Here is a 20,629-nt window from a genome sequence, read left to right as displayed (position 1 = left end):
GGAGATTGCTGTTTTTAATACTCAAGAAACTTTCATGTGTGGAAATATTCTATGTGTCTAGAATATCACCCTGTACCTTTTTTGTCTCTCAAAATCTTCATGCTCAAGGTCCTGCTCAAATAGTGCCTCCTCTCGGAAGCCCACCTGGGTTTCCCAGGAGGAATTACAGTCTCTCCTGGCTCTCACAATCTGATCACACCCTAATTAAAAGAATATATCTGCAAAGCACAAAGTAAATCCAAATAAATTTCATATATGACAAAACCTCAGTAAAAGTTTCCTTCCCCTTGTTTTCGACCCTCTGTACCGAGCAAAATTTCTTCAATGTTAGTAATGTTTGCTAAATAAACCATTTTAAGGCTTATTTATAAGTAATTTTCTCCTCTCAATCATATTTCTTACTGATACAGATCTATAAAATCTTTAAGGAATTACCTAGAGCAATTCAAAAACTTGGAAAAAATAAAATTTAAAACTTGTCCCATTTAAAAGTTATCTTGCAAGAAATAGAAATTGGAATTATTAATAATTCATATTTGAAGTCCAGCCATATTATTAAGCTAATACTGAAATTCATAAAGGAATTATTTTATTCACAAAATACTAACAGAATTCAGATAAAATATCCTTCCCTATCAAGTAAATAAATATTCCACTAATCATGTTTCTCAAATATTATATAATGTGCACAATGAACTCAAAATTTTTAATTAGAATGGTAAATATACATTATAATTAGCCATAAGTGATATTTTATATGTCTTAACGTATTTGAATTTGGCATATATGTTTACTTTTCCATACTTTTTATGTTTACAAAATTTTCTATGTTTGCAAACATATAATGTAACAGATATAAGATTTCCATATTGTTATTATTTAAAAATGTGATTATTCACCACTCCCAGAGTCTGTTCATAGAGAGAGGTATGATTCTAGGTTTGCAGTAGTGGGGATATTTATAATCAAATATCTCTGTGCTGGTTTACTAATTTGTCTACCTCATGGTGCTCATGAATTTAAGGTCATGTTTTGATATATCCATGTTTTGATAAATATCTTAGCTATTTCCCGTATAGAAAAACCTCTGTTCCTTTGGAATATGATTACTTACTGAACACACCTGGGCATGTTAGAGACTGTGTGAGTAAGTATTAATAAATGGTTCCGTGTACACCCTCATCAAAACAGGAATTGCCTAGTCATACCCTCCAAAGGTGAGTGTGTGAAGAGCATATACATGGGTGATTTAAAATGATAAAAACATGCATCTTTGAAGATTATTGAGTCATATCTCTTTGAGGCATTCTATTTGGAACAAAGTGTTAAATATTGTGGCATTTCTGCTGTAAATTTTTTAATGCAATTAATTGATGGTGATTTTCAAATTATAAGCAAATATTAATGTAATCTCAGAGGATACTTAAAATAGTTGAATGAAGAATACAATATGGAATTGTACTTCAAGAATACAAGAATTAGAAATGATATGTGGCTTAATATTTTTTGTCTGGGGTTATAATTGATATAGCCACTGATAATTGCCTCATCATTGCAAAGAATTAAATTTAAGCCAAAGGGCCTGCTTAAGTTATTTTTATCTTATACCATGCAATTTTTACATCTAGGCTCTGGTAAATTTAACAAAAAGTAAAAGGAAGGAAAAAAGAAAGCATGAAGGAAAACTCATTTGACTTGATGACCGTAAAGCCTACAGAAAATATGTCGGTTTTGCACCTCAATGTCAGCCTATTCAAAATGGGAGTAACAAAAACCGAGAGTTGTTAGATGGGGGGGGGAGGTGATAAGGGGAAAGGTGAAGGGATTAGGAAGCAGCTGGTAACCACAAGATGGCCTCAGGGTTTTTTGAAAATTAATTTAGGGAACATATTCAATAATGTTGTAAACATTTTGTTGGGTATCCGATGGACATGTGTCCTATTTGGGAGACCACCTCAGGGATACTGTGGATGCCTGACCATGGCATTGTACACCAGAAGCTAAACAATAATGAATGCCAACTATAATTTTATATATATAATGTGATGGCTCGGTGTGAGGTCGGAGGGATAGTGGATGGGGGGAGGGGGCTTCACAGTGTGAGGGATACAATGATGAACGTCTAAGTATTACCTTGTCTTGTACACCTGAAACTAATAAATTAAAATAAAAAACGGGAGTAACTGAGTTATCAGTTTACTATCAAGGTATAGATCTTAGAATTTATAATTCCCATTCCTGTATTCAAATCCTAAACTAGTCTGTCCATAGACATGCTTTTCAAGGACAGAGTAACCACTCGTCGGGGACACTTGGAAAATACAGAGCAGATGATACAAGCATGAAGTGGGTGAGAGACCAGTTTACTAGAAGCTCTGACATGCTTCAGGCAGTTCCAATTGGTTAAGAATTGTCCCACTTCCCACATGAATTTCAAAAAGTCCTGCTGGATATTTTTATAGATGCAATCCTATATAAAATGATCTGAGCCTAATAGTTAATTTCAGGATAAACACAAGGCTTTGATGTATGCTTTTAAATATATATTGGATTATCTCAGGATACACTACCATGTAAATCAACGGAATATTGTACTATGTTTTGTATAGAACTTTACCAATAGTTTCCCAGCAGCATATGCTGGGAGCTGCCACAACACCCATACATCAGATAAGTTGTAGCTGTTGCTTCCTCACTGATTTGCTGGAGAGATGCAAACAGCTGATGACTTACCTTCTAGTGATATAGAATCCCACATTTCCACACGATAGTGCATGTTATTTGATTATATATTATTTTCCTTTAGTGTATTGTTTATATTAAAATCAGGAAATACATACACACACACACACATTTATCTATGCTCACAATTATACATACATATACATACATAAACATATGAATATACATATATAAAATTGTGAGTGTAGATAAATTACATTTTAGAACCTCAAAGTGAGGTATTTCATGGTGTTTTTGTAAAAAGACATGGTATGTTGAGAGGGTTAGAAACTAGTGGTTAAGAATAAAAGATTCCTAGTTAAAACAAGCTTCAAATGGGCATATACTTACAAAACAAGCTAAAATCCTTATTTTTATAAAAATAAGGCACAGATTTAGGACACAGGCCTTATGCATACCAAGAGTTTCAAAACTTGATGAGTTGTGTTTTTTTTTTAAACAATTCTCGTAATTTAAAGAAATCGTTGGTGAGACATTCTTTTCAGTTGCAAATTATGCCAGAAAAAATAGGAACAATATATAATAATTTAGAAAACACTACATGAGGAACTATTAAGTGGCTTTAAAAATAATCTGTAAGATTATATAGTGACAGAAAATACTCAAAATGTTAGGCTAAATGGAAGGATGCAATGTGATACTATTCTGCTTTTTGAAATAAGAAGTTTTGCACAGAAAAAGTAGCAGAAGTATACTATAAAACCAGTGGTGGAATTACTAGCAAATTGTATTAAGTTGGTGCAAAAGTAACTGCGGTTTAAAAGGTTAAAAATAATTGCAAAAACCTCAATTACTTTTGCATCAACCTAATATTTCTTCTTTATACATTTATTATTCAAATGATCAAAAATAAGCCTTCATGTCTTAAAACATTGTTTAAAATGTAACAATAAGCATGATTTTAAACAGCACAGGGATTGGATCAAAGTGGGGGTCCATCCTGAGCAACTCTGTAAACTAAGGGCTCTCAGCCTCTGTTTATTCACTTCATTAAAAGCCATGACAATTACACAAAACAGGCAGAGCACCCTGCACAGTGCTGCACCCATAAATGTTCTCCTGTTACTATTGTTATTAATATTAACGATGAAAATAAGATTCATTACAATTAGATGACTTGGGAAGTATATTCTATGTCAAACAGTTTAAAATTACACGTTACAAAGGAAATACAATGTATTTCAAGAACTACCCTCGGTGGTACTTGGTTTTTCTTATACAACAAATTTTCTCCTTTGGATGAAAGGGCCGTGATGAAACAGGTTGAAAGATTCAAGGACAGAAGATTTTCTTAAAATACTGTATATAAGAAAGGAAAATGCTAGGAGTAGAATCAAAGCTGAGGATAACTGAGAATAGGGAATGTGTCCCTAATAGGGAATGTGTTCCTAATAGGGAATTGTGTTCCTAATAGGAACACAAAAGTAGGTTTCAAGCCATATCTCAGTTATTATCTCTTTGTTTAAATTTAAGCATAAAACCCTATTGAAAACTGTTGCTTTTAGCTATGTATTTGTTAAAGATTACAAACGTTACCAAAAGAACATACAAATACAAAATGAAATATGAAATGATAGCTGCCTGTCTAAAAATTTATCTTATAATTTTATTACAAATATAGCTAACATACAATATTATTTTAGTTTCAGGGGTACACCATAGTTATTCAACATTTATACAGCTGAAGAAGTGATCACCATGATAAGCCCAGCACCCATCTGACATCATGCCACACTATCACAATATCATTGACTGTATTCCCTATGCTGTATATTACATCCCGTGACTTACTTGTTTTATACCTGGATATTTGGACCTCTTATTCCTCTTCACCTACCCCCCATTTTTTTCAATTATAGTTGACAGTCAATATTATTTCATATTAATTTCAGGTGTACACCATAATGGTTAGACGTTTACATGATTTAAGAAGTAATCGCAGTGATGGATCTAGTACTCACCTGGCACTATACATAGTAATCACCATGTCATTGACTATATTTGCTCTGCTTTACTTTACATCTCTGTGACTATTTTGTAACTACCAATTTGTACTTCTTAATCCCTTCGCCTTTTCTCTCCCAATCCCAACACCCCTCCCATCTGGCAACCATCAAAATGTTCTCTGTATCTATGAGTGTGTCTCTGTTGTATTTTATTCTTTAGATTCCACATATTTGTATAAGCAAAATCACATTGCATCTGTCTTTTTCTGTCTGTCACTCGACTCAGCACAAGACCCTCCAGGCCCACAAATGCCACTGCAGATGGCAAGAATCCACTGCCTTCCCAGGCCAGGCAATATTTCATTGTATATATGTACCACCTCCTCTTTATCCATTCTTCCATTGACAGAATCCCAGGCTGCCTCCATATCTTGGCCATTGTAAACAATGTTTCAATGAATATACAGATGCACATGTCTCCTCAAAGCAGCGTTTTGGGTTTCTTCAAATGAATACCCTGAAGTGGGATTACTGGGTCTTTCTTTGTCTCTTGTTATAGCCTTTATTTTAAAGTCTATTTTGTCTAGTGTAAGTATTGCTACCTCAATTTTTTTTAATTTCCATTTTCATGAAATATATTTTTCCATCCTTTTACTTTCAGTCTGCAGTATTTCTTTTGATTGGAGCATATAATCCATTTATATTGAAAGTAATTGTTGATGGATATATAGCTATAGGCATTTTATTACTCATAACTTTGATTTTTTTTTTCCATTTTAAAGAAGTTCCTTTAACATTACTTGTAATACTGGTTTGGGAGTGATGAATTCCTGTAGCTTTTTCTTGTCTGGGAAGTTCTTTATCTGTCTTTTGATTCTAAATTATAGCATTGATGTGTAGAATACCCTTGGTTGTAGGTCCTTTCTTATCATCACATTGAATATTTCGTGTCAGTCCCTTCTGGGCTTGCAAAGTTTCTGTTCAGAAATCAGCTGACAATCTCATGGGAACTCCCTTATAAGTTACTAGTTAGTTGCCCTTCTCTTGCTGTTTTTAAGATTCTCTCTTTGTTTTTAACCTTTGGCATTTTAATTATGATGTGTCTTGGTATGGGACTATTTGGGTTCATCTTGTATAGGACTCTCTGTGCTTCTTGGTCTTGTATGTTTATTTCCTTCACCAGACTAGGGAAGGTTTTGGTCATCATTTCTTCAAATAGGTTCTTGATCCCTTCTCTCTCTCTTCTCCTTCTGGTACCCTTATGATGCGAATGTTGTTACGCTTGGTGTTGTCCCAAAGGTCTCTTAAACTATTCTCATTTTATTGGACTCTTTTTTGCCTTTTCTTGTTCCAGTTGGGAGTTTTATGCTACCTTGTCTTCCAAACTGCTGATTCGATTCTCTGTTTCATGTTGTCTGATGGTGACTCCTTCTAGTGCATTCTTCATTTTAGTTACTGTATTCTTCACTTCTAACTACTTTTTATTTTTTCTGCGTCCTTCTTTATGCTTGCTATCTCTGTTGAAGTTCTCAGTAAATTCTTTGAGCATCCTTATAACCATTGTTTTGAAGTCTGTATCTGGTAGATTGCTTCCATTTTGTTTAGTTCTTTTTCTGGAGTTTTTTTCTGTTCTTTCATTTGGGATGTATTTCTTTGTTTCCTCATTTTGGCTCTTCCTCTCTGTACTTGTTTCTATGTATTAGGTAGGGCTGCTATGTCTTCAAGTCTTGGCCAGTTGGCCTTATGTAGTAGGTGCCCCGTGGGACCCTGGCACAATTTTCCTAGTCACCTGCTCCAGGAGTGTCCCTTGTGTGGGTTGTGTGTACTCTTCTGTTATAGTTGAGCTTTGACTGTTATTGCCATGTCAGTGTGTGGGATTGACTTTCATGCTGATTGGATTTGGGTTTTGGCCATGTGCACAGCTCATGTGCTACTATGTAGGAGGCTTACCTCACTGAATGAGACTTGCCCCAGCAGGCACTGGTGTCCATTTAGACCTCTCTTTGTGTGTGTTGCTTGTAGGGCTAAGTGAGTTGTGCTCACCTGTGGTCTGAAGCAAATCTCCAAGTATGTTTGTTCTTGGGAGGAGCTCCAGTGCTGGCTCAGGTCACCCACTGCCCATGACTGGCCAGGGACTACTTGGGAGGAGCTACAAAGTGACCCGTGGTTGTTTGCTACACATGGTTGTTTGCTACCTGTGCTAAACCTGGAGACACGTGGAAGAGGCCATACTGTGAATGAACAATAGCTGCCACTAGTACCAGGCCCGGGATAGCTCCACAAAAATCCAGGACACCCTGAGGCCTGCCACCTGCTGGCTGCCTTAAGGTTCAGCCACTGATAAAGCCTCATGTGGTATAAAAGTTGGGTGAGGCTGGGTCTCAGGGAGTTACTAGAGTGGGAAGAGTTGTGGTCACCAGGTTAATGTAGACTCTGGTTGGATGCCATTGCTGAGCCTGGAACTACTCAGCAAAAGTCTCAGAGTAAATGGAGACCAGTTGCTGCCTGCCTGAGGACCATGGACTCTGACAGTGTTTCAAGAAAGAGTGCAATGTGGGCAAGGCTGGTTGTTACCTCAGAAAGTGCCTCCAGCATTGGGTGAGTTAGGTAGGGTAGGGTCTCCCCAGAGCTAAGCAGACCCATTTAGATTCAGATTTGGCTGTGTGTGGGGAGGGCTCAGCACAGGATAGATGGCACCCGCTTGCTGGCTGCACAAGAGGAAGACCCCACACAGAAAAAATGGCAACGGTCCAGCAGCCCTGGCTCCAAAGCCACACACCTCAGTCTCCCCTCTATATGTTTCTGATGTCCCCCAAGTCACTGTCCCTCTGCTGGAGCCCAAGGTGCATGCCTGTAAGTGAGTGAGTCTGTGCATAGGCCCTTTATGAGGATGTCTGGGTTTCCTGTGGCCTTCTGTTCCACCCAGATGGTTGAAATCCCACTATTTTTCACAACCAGATGTTATGGGGGCTCCTCTTACCAGAACCAGTACTCTGGGCTGGAGAGCCTAGTGTGGGGTAGGGGTGCCTCGCTCCTCCAGGGCACAGCTCTGTGGCTGAGATATACCTCCTGATTCTCAACCGCCACAAAGAATTGCAGGGCTGGCCCATTCTGCATCTCTGCTACTCCTACCAGTCTTGACATGGCTTCTTCTTTATATCCTTAGTTATAAAACTTCTGTTCAGTCAGATTTCAGATGGTTGTCCAGGTTGGCTGTTCTGTAATTTAGTTGTAATTCTAATGTGTTCATGGAAGGAGCAGGCACAGTATTTATCTACTCCACCATCTTGGATTTCTCCTAAAAATTGTCTTCACCATGGTATTTCAGATAGTTTTCAAATACATCCATGACAAAATAAAAAGTCTGTATGAAAATTGCCACGACACTTACCTGGCTATATTTCAAATCTCTGTACCTACAATTACATTGCTTTTTATAATATGCCCACTCCTTAATACTCTAACACAACGGAAAAATCATGAAGAGATACAGGCTGCAGTAAATTCACCATTACTAAAGAAAACAGAGTAGCAGAAACTATGGGCTTACTAAACATTTTTAGGTCCTGGGCCCATGTTTTCTTGCTGGTTTACTAGAAGTAATTTTCTTTTTTTAACTTAGCAATATACCAGTTGTCAGTATTTTATTTCTTGCAATCTCACCTTTCATTGTGTCACAAACAACTAACATGCCATGTCCTCTATCCACCCCACAGTGGTCTTTTCAATAGAGTCTAAATGTCACATCACATCTGTCCTAATCACTGCAAAAATTCAGTCACCCAGCACTCATACCGCCTTGTCTTTTATGAGGGCTATATCTGTTGCTGCCGGGGAAGCCCCTGACCATTGGTTTTATGTGATCGCTTCGACAGAACTACAAATTAATATGACTGAATGAACCAAATCGAGGAAAGCAAAAAATACACACCACCAAAACAGCAAAAAGTACACACCAATGGACGATAAATCACCAGCAATTAGCTGGGTCTATTCTCTCTCACTTTCTCTGCCTCTGTCTCTCTGTTTAGATAAATTGTTATCAAGAACCTTGAGATATCTTTGTTTTTAAGAAAACAGTAATGAAATAATACCAAATAATAAAGTTAGAGAAAAATGCCATTTTTCCATTTGTGTCATAGATTTATAAAAGTGAACTCTGACATTGCCCATTCTTTTGCATTGTCAAAGTGAGAAAGAATTTCCTAGATAACATAAAAGTTCCAAATTTTCATGTTAAAAGAAAAGCAATGCTGAATTATATTCTATAACTCATTGGAGACTGACCTCAGTTCTGTAAAATCTGATTCCTGATGGAGCAGAAGATGGCTGTCCTTGCCCCTGGCTTGCCTTAGGGCTGAGGCTGCATAATAACAAGCCTCCTCTGGATTTTGGTGCGAGGTGGACGTATGAAATAAGGTATTTAACACATCCATAATTCCTTTTATGTTCACAGCTCAAAGAACTTTATAAAATCCAATTAATTCATCAAGCTTCACAAACTCAGAAGGGCACACATATTTACAGCCCTACATGTGGCTACCACAGGCAGCCAGTAGTCAGTCAGATGCGTGGCTTAATATAATCCAACTTTAACTGTCCGATTCTTTAACGCCCATGTAACTACAGATAGGCAGGGGCACAGTGAAGAATCTGAGTCACCAGAAAATTCTAAGAATTGTGAGTTGGTTTAAGAGTGCTCACAGCAAAGGAAGATCTCATTGGCAACACCCAAAAGACCTCTGGCTAACTCTACTTGGACAAAAAGAATATTTAGATCTAATTAGGAGAGGGCGCCCCCATCTCCATTTTTTGGTAGGAAGTGCAAAATCACTTGTTAGGAGCCACTGTGTGGCGTGCCAAATGAAGTTTATAGAATTCATAGTAAGAAGAAATAGTCTAGATATTTTAAAATATCTGTTTAATATATTAAACTACTAAAAATATATTAAATATAAAAATAAATACCATGAAACATCCAACATTAAATCAGTGTTCACAGTGTATAACCCATTCCCTGGATGATGTGAAGCACTTTGTGGGAAGTTTATAACATTTTTCAAGCCCACATCAAAAGAAAAATATCATGCTTGGAATAAATAACTTGTTTACTGGGGAAACCTGGTTTGTTAGTTATAGAAGAGTACAAAACAATCTTTGTGAATGAAGCAGACAGTTTTCCAACAAAAAACTGCACTGTCAAAAATATTGTGTACAGAGGCACAAATGATGAGTCTGAAGAGTTTGTACCTGAACATAGGTTTTCTCTTAGTGAACATAATGATAAGGTACAGGATCATGGATAGATGACAAGTGTCAGCCTCACATAATAGGAACTTATACCCTGACTGCCCAGGCAGCTGAGCAACCTTGTAGAAATCCTCCCACTTCTCCGAACGTCAGTTTCTTTGTACGAGTTCTGACAATTAAGTTCGAGAACTCATCCTAGAAAAAGTGCTGCATACTTCATTGCTGAATATCATTATGGTCACCCTTCAAAGTACTCCACTTGGGAAGCTACGCACCGATGCCAGTGCCTAGTCCACCCTTGAAAGCAATTTTGGAACTCTTTTTCTGGAATGGCCATCAGAGCTATCATCGAATTACCCTTGATATCCTGAATGTCATCAAAATATCTTCCTTTCGATATTTCCTTTATCTTTGGGTAAAGAAAGAAATCATTGGGGGGCAGATCAGGTGAGTAGGGAGGGTGTTCCAATACAGTTAGTTGTTTACTGGCTAAAAACTCCCTCACAGACAGTGCTGTGTGAGCTGGTGCATTGTCGTAATGCGAGAGCCGTGAATTGTTGGAGAAAAGTTCAGGTCGTCCAAATTTTTCATGCAGCCTTTTCAGCACTTCCAAATAGTAAACTTGGTTAACTGTTTGTGCAGTAGGTATAAATTCATAATAAATAATCCCTCTGATATCAAAAAATGGTTAGCAACATCATTGCAACAAGTTTGCAAACTTAATTGTTCGACTTTGTATATAAATGCGAATATTAATACCTGCTCTCATGGGGTTATTGAAAACACTAAACGAAGAAAAAAAATGTTAAGCTATTAGGTTTCCAATAAACCATAAAATGTATTATCTATGTTATTTCTTCCATTTCCTCCATGAATCCCAAGCCCACTGAACCCTTCTAGGGCCTGCAAAGAATATTTCTATGGGGCAATTGAACATCCTCCATTCCCAAATGACAGAGCCTTGCAATAAATGACCAACCACTATGTGTAAGGACACAGAAAAAGAAATAGCTAACATGGGAAGTAGGATCAAGGACCATTGGTCCTGAACCCTTCTGTTTTCTACTCCCAAGTCTACAGTAAGAAGTGACATGCCTCAGTAGCTCTAGCAACTATTCTTCATAGGGTAGAAGCTCTCGGAAGCAAATTTGAGCTCAATTTAATGACCATCAGAATGATTATACCTCTCTGACAATAAGATACATGTTTTAGTAAATAGTAGGTCTTTCTTTAGTGGAGATGAGATTGTCCTATCACTTGAGGTATTCAAGCAAATGGTGAATATAATCTATCTTTAACAATATGTAAACTTATTCAATGCAGCACACTTTTATATGCACCACCTTATTAAATTCTCAGAATAAATCTATGAATTTGATATTTGTATCCCCATTTTACAGATTAAGAGAAGAGTGGTCAAGTAATTGACCACAGATTGGTGGAAGACTACCTTTGGGGATTTTGTAGAGTGATATCATAGGTAGTGGTAGTATTAGTTATTTAATTTTCTAATCTAACAGCGCTATAACTGATACTATACAGGGATATTCTATTAGGTTGGTGCAAAAGTAATTGGGGTTTAGAGGTTAAAATAAAGGCAAAAACTGCAACTACTTTTACACCAACCTAATAGAATACAGGCTAGGTAGAATATATATAGAGGGTGCCCCAAAAATGTATACACATTTTAAGAAAGGAATACTGTATTAAAATTGTAATACTCAATATATAGCAATAACAAAAGAGGAATACAAGTCACTTTTGACTTCTGCAATTACAGGACGTGATCAAAGTGGTTACCATCAGCGTCCAGACACTTCTGATTAGGGTGAACTACTGCTTGAGCAACGTTGACCAAAGTGTCCACTTGTATACATTTTTTGGCACCTCTGGTATATTGGCAAGACAACAACCAGGAGAGCCCATTCAATCCCAGAATTCTACCATTCTAATTTCTATAATTATGATCTTTTCTCAAATAAACTTAGTGTGACTTCAAAACTCCTATATATGAGATAGTACTATTAATGCTCTTCCTGGTTTTACTTACATCAGTTCACTGACTGAAAAGCTAGAACATCAGTTGAAATATTCTTTCCTAGGCTACATTTATTGATGCTTACTATATGCCAGGCAAATACTAAGTATATAATATGAATATGTCATTTAGAGTTCTCAAAGCACCCTATAGGTTGTTTATTATTATTATTATTACTATTATTAATTTTGCATGTGAAGAAATCTAGGAGCAGAGAATTGGAGTAGCTTTCTGAAGGTCATACAATTAGTACAGGTAAAGCTGAGAATCAAAACCAGATGTATTTAACTCTAGAATGTGCAATCCTAATCACTATGCTAGATGGTCTTGTATATAGTGCTTGCATATAACTCATTTTAAGTATGATAAATTTTAGAGCTATAATAGTGATAGAAGTCTCAACTGAGGACATGCATCTGTGAATAAATACTGCTAGCAAAGAACGATTAGCCAATTCAAAACCAGCTTTTTCATATACATTTTATCTGAGACTAATACAATTTTTTTATTTAACTGAAGCTTTCACTTTTACATTAAGAATTATTAGCATATGTTATATTCATAATAAGCACATGAATTAAAAATTAATGCCATTCTGGAACATTTTTCAATATGCTAATCCTGGAATAGGAAAACTTTTTTCTATTTCTTTGAAGCTCATTGGCTCACAGGAAAAATAAAATTGGATTAATAATTTAGTCTTCTCATCCCAACCTCAATCAGAAATATGAAGCATCCAGATCACTTGTTGTAAAAATAATGTAAAAGTCGTAATAAAGCATAATTTTATGTGTAATACTTAATGTTATACCATGTTTTCCCCAAAATAAGACAGGGTCTTATATTAATTTTTGCTCCAAAAGACACATTAGGGCTTCTGTTCAGGAGATGTCATCTTGAAAAATCATGCTAGGGCTTATTTTCTGGTTAGGTCTATTTTGGGGGAAACACTGTATATTATAATTTAGTTATTTATTATAGATAATTAAGAAGGAGAGCTGGCGAGAAAAAGAAAACAGATGAAGATGTTCCAGACATGAGACAGGGAGACAGACAAATGCACAAAAAACAAGGGTAAAACTTAGTCAAACATCAGTGAAGATTGCACCAAAAATATACACATCTACAGGGATTTACATCCTTAGAAAAGAGACAAAGGAAGATGATTCTTAATTGGTATACAGTAAATGATTCATTAATGAGGAAGCAAGCCCTAGACATAGATTTTCATTATTTTATACCTCCATTTTATGGTTTCTAGTCTTTCAAATTATCTCGTGCTTTCATCATTCCCAGCATAATCTATTGATGTTTAGCAGTAAACCACAGTAAATTAAAGAAAAGTTCATTTTCATTCAAAATGAATACCACCATGTCATTATCATAAATGGTCAGGTAAATTTATAAAACTACTGTAAGTGACTAGTTAGAATCTCTTATTTAAATAAATAATTTGCCTTCACCTTGGATAGTGAACAGAGACATAACTCATTAATTTTACCACTATCCATTGTTCGTCACAGAAAATTTTTGCTGTTGAATCTTCATTGATTTCATTAACATGCATTTTCAAATGGAATTCTTATCATAGATAAAAAAAAATCTATACATTTGTGTACTTCAAAATTCATTCAAGAATTTTTGTTCTTCTACATAAGTCAGACTAAATTCACCGTATTTTCTACAGCTGGTGTACACCACAGCCCAAAACTCCTCAGTACCTGTTGTCTATCCAGACGCATCCTCTTGGCGGCATTTCTACTCTCACTCTCACAGGCTGAAGCCAAGATACTCTCTGCAACTGCTGAAGTAAGGTGGGAAGGAATAGGTCGAGACTAAAAAAAACAAGAGAGAGAGAGAGAGAGAGAAAACAAACAAGAAAAAATTATTAACAGTATCATTAAAAGGCCAATGCTACTCTTAGAAGAGCTCACAGGATGTGCAGGAGTATCCATTTATTTCAACTGAACTTATTCAATAAAAAGAGGAAATGGAAATTGCAAAAGTGAAAACTGAAAGCTAGTCAGAGCTTAAAGCTGTAGTTACTACACAGATTCATCATTCATTCCCATAACTCCATTGTCACAAGTATTTAGTCTGGGCCATTAAGCTGGAGTTTGAACAGGCAGTGGAAAAACTGCTGACTGGATTTCACAAATAAAACAAGTCCTTTAATTTTTTTTGTAACATATGACAAAACAAAACAAAAACAAATGACAGGGCTGAAACATAATTGGAAAAACTGACAGACACTCAGACCATGTCAATCTTAATATGAAATAGTATGAATATTTACAGTCTAAGTTGTGAAAATTGATATGATTAAATGCTTTAACAAGTACTTACTTTAGTTTAAATACAAAATAAAAAGTCAGTCCTAGGACCATTTTTATATAACAAAAATTTGATGTTTTAGATTTGAGATGTGTATGTGTCTACATGTTTTATTCATAAAATATGAGTTAATATTAATTTAATAGTTACATTTAGAAATCTATCATATATGTAGCCCACATACAAATTAATTAACCCCCCCAACTAAGCTCCTAATTAACTATAAATTGTTTGCAACTAACCATATCATTTGTGATAATCGGAAAAGTTTTCCATTTTCTTTCCCCATAATTACATACAAAATCATCTAAGTGAAAGATGAAGTACTTAATGAGATTGAGGAGTTTTTTAAATGAAGAGAAATAAATGAATGATAAGTAACATGAAAATTAAATCAGATTTTATAAGATAGCAAAATATATTACAAAATAAAAGAGTCTTTCTGGAATTTAGCATATATGGTAACATGACGTCTTAGGGTTTCAAAGTCTCAATCTAAAATATGTATGGATGACTTATTAGAAACCTCTGAACTAATAAAGAATATTTTTTTTTATAAGTGAATTTGAACATGTCTTTATGGTACTTGATTCATTTTGCTAACACTGGCATGTAAAATGTGCTGTTTAGCAAACTGAAACATGAGGTTTATGTCTCAAATAATATTCTTGAATGGCTAAATTTAGACCACAATGTTGAAACAGATACTCTTCAGTGGAATTTCTGTACTGTAGAAAGAGACCAGGATCTGACCTTGCTTGAACTAGGAATTAATTTCTGTAGCTGCCTCAGCCAACTTCCTCATGCTTCCACCTCCAAAGTAACCTCTGTAGACAATAGGTAGGAAAGGTAAATCATACAGTCTCCACCTGCTAACCTTGTGAGATGTCTGAAAGGATGGTTAGACAACTTTGACAATAAAGCATCAGAATATTTGTAATGTTATGTTTTGCAAAAGAAAGAGAAGACAGTCCATTGAAGTGGCAGGGAAAATGCAGCAGAAGTGTTGAGAAGGAAATTAGAAAGCTAGGGTTGTGTATGTGCATGCTGGAAAGAGAGAGAAGAGTCAAATGAGGCAAACCTAAAAAATTATCATAAAAATGTAAATATAATTTTAAAACTCATATTGCTTCTTCATTTCATTCTGTATTTCACTGAGTATAGACAAGTTAGTTCAACCCAGAACCAAAAATATATTAAAGCTAAAAAATCATTGTCTGATTAAAAGATGGCCACAGCATGACTCAAAAATATAATCTAAATCACATAGGAGATAAGTACTCAATGTTATCCTTCTCAACTGAATTATGCTTTGAGGCAAAGGTGTTGTGGGAAAAATTAGAAGAAGAACTTTCCATTACCAAAAACAAAAACAAATTTATTTGATTATAGCTAGCTTTATTCAAATAGAAGTGAATATTCACACCTTTATAAACTATATTATTAGAACCTTCATCTAGCTCTAGGGACTGAATTAACAGAATCTAAATAAAATAAATATTGATAGCTGCATGAAATTCAGAAAGATGTATTTCAATTCCTCATTTATTTTTCTATCTTTATCAGGAATCTCCATTCAAAATTATGAATACATAATTTTGGATTTATATGTGTATAAATATATAATATATAAATTTTATTAGGATGATTAAATTGTAGTAATAAACACATAAGTATTTAATGCATAAAATTTTGTTGAACAGAACACAAGGTAAAATATCCCTTCAATTAAAATTAGTAGCACTTTCTTTCAAATTCTGTTTTAATTTTAAAAATAAAATAGAAAATGACTTTTACTAGAACAGTACAAATTGTTATGCACGATAATTTATATAATTTCCCTTTCTGAGAAAATGATAGAGTTGGGTCTTCCCCAGATATATTAAATTGGTCTTCTCAAAAACTAGAACGTATTCGCTGAGTGGATCTAGATATTTTTTAAGGTCACTGGATAACCTAATACTTCAAGATTTTAGGGGAAAAAAAATCAACTTCTGAATAAAGCAATCATGCATTCTTTTGTATGAAGTGGAAAAAATAAACAGAAGCAAAGAGATGTGGTTAGACATTGCCAGTAGTTAAATAGTATAGTTTTGAAAATAGAGTTGTTCTGAGTTTATTGCAGAATTATAATCACTGCAAATGCCATGACAATCAGTTAGTACCAAGTTTCTTCTCTAAAGTCTGAAGAAACTGAAACCCCAACAGATGAAATAATTTGCCAAAGGACAAATTGAGCCTGATATACAACCCAGGTTTCATGTGGCCCATTTCTCAACTCTTTCACTCTCTTTACATTGTTATTCATTATTAATATAAAATATTATTTCAAAAAATCTATATATAAATTGTTGTGCTCAACCAAGAAAAAAGTCAAAAAAAGATAGCCCTTTACATGTATGTATTATAATCATAATATCAGATTCAAGCTCATTGGAGAACAAAAAAGAATGAATTATTAAAACCGATATTACAGTTTAAAACATATGTATGTATTTTTCAAAGAATTCACTATATCATAAATAAATTTTGAAATATATCTACTTCCAAGTAGCAAACAGTACCATAACCTAATTTTACAATAAAAATTACTATCTAACTCATATTTCGTGCTTAGGATGTATAGGCATTAACACGAAAAGCTTAGATTCATTATCTAATTTAGTCTTCCAAACAACCCTTGAGAAAAGTACTTGTATTACTCATATTTCAGAAAAAAATTAATTGAAGTTATGAGAGATTATATATCTTGCTCAAGATCACACAGCTATGGATGTGGAAATACCTGGATTGATATTAAAATCTGATCAAAAATTGTAAATAATAATCCATAGTAAATAATGACATATTCTTATTTTACCACTAAGGTGAGCTTAAATAAAGCTAAAGCTCTTACATATTACATATTCCTGCAGAGGAATCCATTTACAGCGAACTCCATTTTGCATTTAAGCAAAGAATATATTAGGATCTCTCGAAAAACCTTCTCTTAAAGTGATTGATATCCTTCTAATATATTTCCTTATTAATTCTTCAAAACCCCCTTCATTAATAAATAGCACAAAGGCAAAATGTAACTTACCCAAGTTCTGCTCCATGTTCTAAACTGATGCAATCTAAATTCACAAGATTTTCATGTTGGAGCAACCGGAAGTGGCAAGAAAGTACTGTACATGAAATGTAATAAACCTGAGTTTCATACCCAAAATGAGAATGAGGAGCCAGGCAGACAAGTTCTTTCTCTCCTGTAAGGCGATTCTGCTACAAATTCCCTTGGCTCTAATACTGACAAGCTGATAATAAATGTAAATGTACCTCAATATACGCAGAGCTCAATTACGCTGTGCCTGGTTATAAGATCTTAGATATGAAAGTTTCTTCGACTACATAATTTGGCTTTTTGCTTATTTTACAGGTCAGCCGTACTTACATTAAGATGGAAGGAAATTAATCAATTTTGCTCTTTATAAAGCAACTTTATCATAGAGAAATTTAAACCTATTATTTAGTATGAGTTCTGAGAACTATCTTCACAGAAACTCTCCTTTCATTTACCACATTTAATAACAGAGAGCTTATTCTAATATCACTGTAGCATCTCTCTGAGAGGTCACTAGCAGAGTGTGTTAAGGGCTGTAGTCATGGATTCCACCAGGGATGAGGACTAAAGATTTCCTCTCACGTCAGTAGAAATGGTCATATAGCACAAAAGCTTCCATGTTATAACTTCAGATAAGACTAGTTTAATAAAGAAAAACAAATGCAAAGAATTCAATAGATAATTTGTGAAAAACAGCACTTCTTCTGGTTGAATATAGCTCAACAAATATGCTACTTATAAATATGTAAATTTAGTATACATATTAGTTTTTAAAATAATGATTAAAAATGTTTATAATCTTACACTCTATGTGATTTACACCTAGATTGAGATTTGTTACCTATTTCTTCTCTGGATATAAAATAATGGTAACCACCCTGCACTAATTATCTCTTCATAATTAATTGTTATTCTCAACTGAGATGAGTTGATCTTTCCCTAGCACTGTTCTTATCATAATAATTATCTATGCCCAAATCAGTGGTGGTTGTTTCATTAAACAGATGGCTAAACTGTCACATAGAGCTTTAGGAGTTCAAAAAAAAAAATCATATTTTAATCAGCAATTTAAGATGTGAATGCTGTCTGTGGTCACAATATGCCTATGTTTTTCCTTACATATGCATGTAAAATTTACCACCACACCAACAGGCTATTCCATTTTTTCATTTTAAAACTATAAAGTAAACAATATTTGAGTCCCCTGAACTTCTGTTGTATATTTAAGATGTTGCACGATTTTTAAAATCATAACAATGTACAAAGAAATTAAAAATATAGATTCTGTTCATGAGTTAATATGGCAATACTTTCTAGACTTTAGTGTTTAGGTCTAGCCTCATCATAAATTAGACAAAGCCAGATTGGGAGCAACAGTGATATCCACCCAAAGATTTTAAGTAGAATGAGCTCTCCTCCAAAATAAAGTAAATTATTCAGTAATCAGAGTTTAGGTGGGACTCTAAATTAAGATTGTTTCTCCCATTCTTGTTATTTTATAAAATATATAATTTAAGAATTTTGCAGCTCAGATGATATGCACATTCTATCTCCCTCAAATGGTGTATCTACACCGTTAGGCGTAATTGTTCCAGGCTGTGTGAAAAGTTACGGCTCCTAAGGGATCCCTTCTATTAAATAGGTAGCTTCAGTCGTAGATATCAGTGGAATCAAGTAACAGCTAAGCAACTAAATCAGATTGACCTGGATATTACTGTGCAATCAGCTATTGGCAATCTTTATGATTGCTTTTGCTATTTAATACCTCTGAACTTCAGTCATCCTGCCAGATATCATTATTTCTATTTTTATAAATGGCAAAAGTGAGACTCAGTAAGTTATGAATTAAAAACACATAATCTCTATATCATGGGGCACTTGTTAAGAATTACTTCCGTTAAGTAATGTATATAAAATCACTGATATCCTCACTTATTTATTCAACAAATATATTTAATTAGCACTTACTATGTCAGGAACTGTGCCAAGTCCAAAGATAAGAAGATATACAATACTATCTCTGCCATTATAGAATTTGCAAAGTAGTGCAATGCACAAAGGGTACAACATACATCCAATAAAGTATGTTTATTACAGACTCAGAACATTTATCAGCAATTCTGAAACCCTAACATGGTATAAACTGAAAGATTTCTTAAAACTTGGGGCAAGCTCAGTTGGCAGATAAACCTGACTATAACTATAGTATTTTTCTTACTTTCTGTGCATATTTATAACTTTTGTGGCAGAAATAATAATATATTTGTATATGGGATGTTTTTTCCAGACCTTGCTGTGAGTGTTATGCAATAAACAGAATATGTACCCTATCATGTTCCCAAAATCTAAAAAGTTCTGAATTCTGAACCATAGATGATCCAAGATTTCAGATAAGATCTGTGAATGTGGATTAAAATAGCAGGTCAACCAAACCACACATCTCTAAGGTTTTGGCGGAAATGCTAAGCAATGTTCCTCACTGACCCGACCCTGGCCATATGAACAATCATGGAAGGGTTGAACAATCATGGAAGCTGATCTCTTTGTTCTCAGTAACTGATCCAAGAGATGGACATATGATCCAAACAGGGCCAATCCAAGTCCATTCATGGCAATGGGGGCCTAGAGCTTGAAGATTGCTCTTGGGTTGTAAGTTTTAAGAAGAGAGGCTGAAAGCTGCTGATGGCAGAATTTCCCAACAGTTAGCAAGGACCCATCTGAGAGGTAAACCAATACTCAAGAGAAGCATAGTTAAGAAATGAGATAATGACAAATCCCTGACATTTGAGCCCAGAGATCCAGCTATGTGTGAATCCTTGGACTTTCCAGTTTCTTAAGAAAATTCCCTTGACTAATTTAGAATGAGTTTGGAAATTTTACACTAAAACGCTAATGAACCTTCAAAGAGGGTCTGATTATAAATATTTCATTATGAATTAATAATCTGTGCTTTGGACTTAATGTTAAAACATTATGGGCCTTTAATAATGATCTTTCATTAATACTTGGTGAATTAATGTCTTATAGTTGATGCTTAGAAGCCCAGTTTAGCTAATGTCATCTGATAATACCTCTGATCAAGGCAAGATAAACAAAATTATCAAATGAAATGACAGATTTTTATTTTTAACTAAGTGACCACTTATTTAAGTCTACACTAGGAAACATCTTTTAATTTTGAAAATAAGTGACTATATACATTATGATTATTGTAAATCA

The 20,629-nt window shown here is 34.7% G+C and overlaps 1 protein-coding gene across 6 annotated transcripts in view; it reads right to left on the bottom strand.

The window, feature by feature from the left end:
* Window positions 1–20,629, bottom strand: part of NOL4 (nucleolar protein 4) — a 304,929-nt gene that overhangs the window by 61,008 nt on the left and 223,292 nt on the right. For all 6 annotated transcript variants that reach the window (XM_081079085.1, XM_081079081.1, XM_081079080.1 and 3 more), the window contains one exon: window positions 13,698–13,811. In XM_081079085.1, coding sequence (XP_080935211.1) covers window positions 13,698–13,811 — 114 coding nt within the window. The remainder of the gene's footprint in view (window positions 1–13,697; window positions 13,812–20,629) is intronic.

This window comes from Rhinolophus hipposideros (genome assembly GCF_964194185.1).
Source record: "Rhinolophus hipposideros genome assembly, chromosome: 17".
In the NCBI taxonomy this organism is placed as follows: Eukaryota; Metazoa; Chordata; class Mammalia; order Chiroptera; family Rhinolophidae; genus Rhinolophus; species Rhinolophus hipposideros.
Note: the sequence above shows the minus strand (reverse complement) of the source record. Positions and strands in the feature narration are given on the sequence as shown.